Here is a 4,795-nt window from a genome sequence, read left to right as displayed (position 1 = left end):
AACTACAATGAATAGGTCTCACTATTCTCTAGGGCCTGCCAACAAATAAAACCTTACATCATTTCCTCCGCTGGCAAGTGACCGAAGCAGTCGAGTCAAGTACTGAAACACATTCAGCTGGATGGCCGTCCCCCCTATCTTCCTGACCACACTACTGGTCTCTTCTGGGCTCAGTGTGTGACGGAGGAGAGCCCAGGCTAAAAGCACAGGGGCATGGTGCGGAATGTCTCCCAAGGTCAACATCACACGATCCATATCCTAATGAAGGAGAAAACACTTGTGTCTTTGAAAAGGAAAGCACAGGCTTTGGCCAGGCACGTCAGCACATCAACCAACCTATTACCTAGAGACCCTGGCTCCCACACCAGCACTGCCCACATCTTCACCCCAACTATCTGGCTAGGAAACTGTTGCCCACATTTGTTCTGATTTTGTATGACCTTAGTTTAAAACTATAACAGACAAGACTTTAGAGTTGGTCCTTCCTGAACGCTCCGTGACCTCTCCCTTTCTATCTTTCTAATCATTCTAACTCTGTTATCCCTTTTGTTCCCCCATCAAACTCACAAATGCCCATAACACCAAAGGATTTGCCCTGGGGCCACCTCTGTTAGTTGAGTCTACTTCCTATTAGCTTCAATTATCATCTCTGTACAAAATAACTTTGAGTTCTCCCAGGCCTAATTAAAAATACAGAACTAAAAATTCTGTGCATCAGGGTAGTTCAGAAGTTAAAAGCTAACTATAAACCACCCCAAAAAGTGAAAGGCTCTTGCAAGTTCACCTGGCAGATAAGCCCATCCTGAGCAAACTGGTGTAGCTCTCGCCTGTCATCCAAGGCATACTTGTGCAAGGACTCGATGTCCATGCCTTCCACCAGGATAAGGGCACTGAAGTACCTGGAGAGGAAAACCCATACCATAGTCTTAGTCACTTTGTTCTGGGCCGTGCTGAAACTAACGGAAGCTATAAGATACTCACCATCACTACTTACTGAAGAGCATTTTCACAGTGCCTGGGTTGTTTTTGTTGTTTTGTCTTTATGTTTTTCAAGACAGGGTTTCTCTGTGTAGCTCTGGCTATCCTAGAACTCACTCTGTAGACCAGGCTGGCATCAAACTCACAGAGAGCTTCCTGCCTCTGCCTCCCTAATGCTGAGATTAAAGGCATGTGCCTCCATCACCCAGTTCCTGCTGTGCTTTTAAATATGAAGTTGTTCGGTTTTGTAGTGCTGAGGACCAAACCCAGGGCCCATGTGTGACAAGCATGCACTCTACCACAGCTGAATCTCAGACACTGAAATGTATTTAATGTTCTTGTTTCCAACACACCTCAATTTCATGTACGTAACACTGACCCATGGCTGTGCGCATCATTCAAGACAACTCAGAACTAACACTGAAGTTTTCCATAGCTATAACTTACATCTGACTCAGCTTTCACTCCTCAAATGTATTTCTTTGCTCATAGGATAAAAGGTGTCAACATGTGGTTATATCCATAGCCATGAGTACAGAAAAAATAAATTCAACGACTATAGACAATGGCCTCAAAAACAGCAGAGGCTAAACATCGTGCTCTTCAGAGTCAGCATGGCCCCTGCACTGTGCCTGCTCTAAGTGCTCACCAAGTACACTTGTTGAATGGATGAGTGGACTGACCTCCTAGATTAAGACAAAGACTCCCTGGTTTGCTGGGCAGCTAGAACACACCTTTATTCCCAGCACTTGGGAGGCAGAGGCAGCAAATCTTCCAGTTCCAGGTCAGCCTGGTCAAAAGAGTGAGTTCCAAGACATGCAGGACTACACAGAGAAACAATGTCTTGTAAGCACTAAGAACATTTGCTATTCTTGCAGTGGATCCAACTCAGTGCCCAGCACCCACTCAGTAGCATACAGGGGGCTCAATGCCATTTCCTGTCCTCTAAAGGCAGCAGGTACACAAATAGTGCACATATATACATACATACACACACACACACACACACACACACACACACACACACACACACACACACGAGAAAGCAAAACACTCATACACAAAGGTAAAAATAATGATAAATAAAGAACAGGACAGTTTTAAGAGAACAAGTCCCCTTAATTCCAGACTGTACTTCCTACAGGAACAGGCCAGGCCGACACACACCTACTTCCACACCCACTAAATGAATGGTACATTTCTCCTCTCCATCCAGTCACAGAGCCACTGCAATACCAACAGTCTAAACACTGTACACATTTCATACACCGCAACCCACTCAGACTTACCCAATGCGATCTACAAAAGGATCCATGGTTTCATCGACAAGATGTCTATTGGTCTGCCTACTACCAAACCCTTGCTCCTTGAACATCTTGGTTAGCACCAGTAGGTCACTTGGTGCCATCTCGAAATAAGCATAATAGAGGAAAATGATTTCCAGTAGCATGGACTGTTCCCGGAGGCACTGAGCAAACCATCGAGACACCTGACGCTCAGTCTGCACCGACAGCAAGAAAACGGGAGAGAAAACAGTTAGACCACAAAACAAATTAACTTCTTTTTTTTTATGCACAGGGTCTCACTGAGTAGTCTTGCATAGAGCCTAGAACCAGCTATGTAGACAAGGCTGACCTCAAACTCAGGGACCCTATACTTGCCTCCCAGTGCTAGGATGGTTAGTTCCTCTACCATCACCACCAAGTGCTGAGATCAAAGAAGTATACCATGGCATCCATACCCAAAAATGTTATTTTTATTGGATAACATATCCATAATAAAGATCAAAATACACAAAGTATAGAATGGTGTCTCTATATGAATAAAAAAAAGACGTCTGTTATTTCTATCGCCCAGTCATCTACACTTCTGTACAAAGCAACCCATCTTGGATTCCGGTCTCTTTTCAGCAATGTGCCAAATATAATATCTGATTGTGACTCAGCCTATATTCTTTCTCTAAACAAAATAACATGTATACTAATTACTTGGCCATTTCCCCTTAATTTAACACTGTTTCAAGGATGACTCCTTTCTAACCATGTATTATCCACTCCTTTTCAGAGAAGCATTAAGCAGATTTGCTAGTATTTAGCTAGTTACCTCTTTTCAATGTTGCACAGAATTCCCCTGCACATAAATTTATAATTTCAGAGTCCAGCTGGAAGAGTACGGAGGGGGGGAGGTATGTGTGTTGGTGGGGGGGGTATTTAACGAGAGTCTCATGTTGTCCTTGAACTCACTACCCCATCCTTTTGCTCTGTCTCCCAAGTGCTGAGATTATAACTGTGCACCACTTCCAGCTTATTACCCATCTTTGCTAACGTAATCACACTATAATACCTACAGAACAATCCAGCAAGAACAACAGGCAAACAAAAGGCCTGATGACTTCAAGCAACCACCACACTCTATGACTGTCATGCACACATTATTTAAGTAGACATGAACATTGTATATTTACCAAAACAATCCCAAGATGGGAAATGAACCATAGGACACTAATTAGAGACAGAATCTTACCTTAGTTCCTCATGCTATAAGACTAGAACATGATATAACAGCCAAGGGATAGTACCCTTTAAAACACTACAAAAAGCTGCAGGCTGCGGCTCATGCCTGCCATCCTAGGACTCGGGAGACTAAGGCAGTAGGATTAACTTGTGTTAAAGGACAATCTGGGCTACGGAGTGAGTGAGTTCTGGTAAGCCTAGGCTACAGAGAAAGACCCATTTCCAAAACAACAGCCACACATCAATGACACACACCTGTAATCCCAGAAATCAGGAGACAGGAGGACCAAGAGTTCAAGGCTGTCCTCAGCTACATATCCAGCTCAAGGTCAACTAGAGCTATAGGAAAACCATGTTTCAAATAATAAATAAAATAAACATGAAGATACTGACATGACTGAGTCAAATTGAACAGAAGCAGCTAGGCATGACAGTTTATTTGTAACCCTGACCCTCAAGAGGCTAAGGCAGTCTGACTATGAATTTCAGGTCAGCCTAAACTAGAGTAAGGCCTATATCAGACAACTGTCAAGACAGTTCAGACGGTAAGGATCCTTGTGGCCACATTTAATGACCTGAATTAATTCCCCAGCATTCACAGAATGGTCAGGAAAGAACCAGCAACATTTCCTCTGACCTATGTATGCATCCCGTGGAACCTACATGGAACACACACCACATCCACATTCACAAACTAACACACCTTGTTCTTTTAAAAAGAAAAATAGTGTCTGAAAAATAAACACTAGGCCTCATTTGGTGGGGGGGGACAGAGGCAGAACAGGAACTAAACATAGGGCCTCATGCTTTTGAGGTAAGCAATCTACCACTGAGCCAAAGCCCTAGCTAGATGTCTCTTCCAAATTCTACACTTACTAATTTCCTTCTTTTTTTTTAATTGTTGTTGGTTTTTTTTTTCTTTTAGATTTATTGTTATATCTAAGTACACTGTAGCTGTCTTCAGACACACCAGAAGAGGGCATTAGATCTCATTATGGATGGTTGTGAGCCACCATGTGGTTGCTGGGATTTGAACTCAGAACCTTCAGCAGAGCAGTCAGTGCTCTTAACCGCTGAGCCATTTCTCCAGCCCCCATCTTCTTTTTTTTATATTTTTGATTGTGAGCCTAGCCTTTAACGGCTGAGCCATCTCTCCAGCCCCATCTTCTTTTTTTTAAACTTAGCATTTAGAAAAAGTGTGGAGCCGGGCAGTGGTGGCACACACCTTTAATCCCAACACTTGGGAGACAGAGGCAGGCAGATTTCTGAGTTTGAGGCCAGCCTGGTCTACAGAGTGAGTTCCA

The 4,795-nt window shown here is 43.4% G+C and overlaps 1 protein-coding gene across 1 annotated transcript in view; it reads right to left on the bottom strand.

The window, feature by feature from the left end:
• The window catches only part of Nup188 (nucleoporin 188), a 54,815-nt gene that overhangs the window by 33,563 nt on the left and 16,457 nt on the right, over nt 1-4,795 (bottom strand). Inside the window, exons 9-11 of the mRNA XM_031369675.1 lie at nt 2,268-2,479; nt 785-899; nt 58-258 (exon numbers count right to left, since the gene is read on the bottom strand). Coding sequence (XP_031225535.1) covers nt 58-258; nt 785-899; nt 2,268-2,479 — 528 coding nt within the window. The remainder of the gene's footprint in view (nt 1-57; nt 259-784; nt 900-2,267; nt 2,480-4,795) is intronic.

This window comes from Mastomys coucha, unplaced genomic scaffold (assembly GCF_008632895.1).
Source record: "Mastomys coucha isolate ucsf_1 unplaced genomic scaffold, UCSF_Mcou_1 pScaffold15, whole genome shotgun sequence".
Taxonomy (NCBI): domain Eukaryota; kingdom Metazoa; phylum Chordata; class Mammalia; order Rodentia; family Muridae; genus Mastomys; species Mastomys coucha.
The sequence above is the reverse complement of the archived record's forward strand: the minus strand, read 5'-3'. Positions and strand labels throughout refer to the sequence as shown.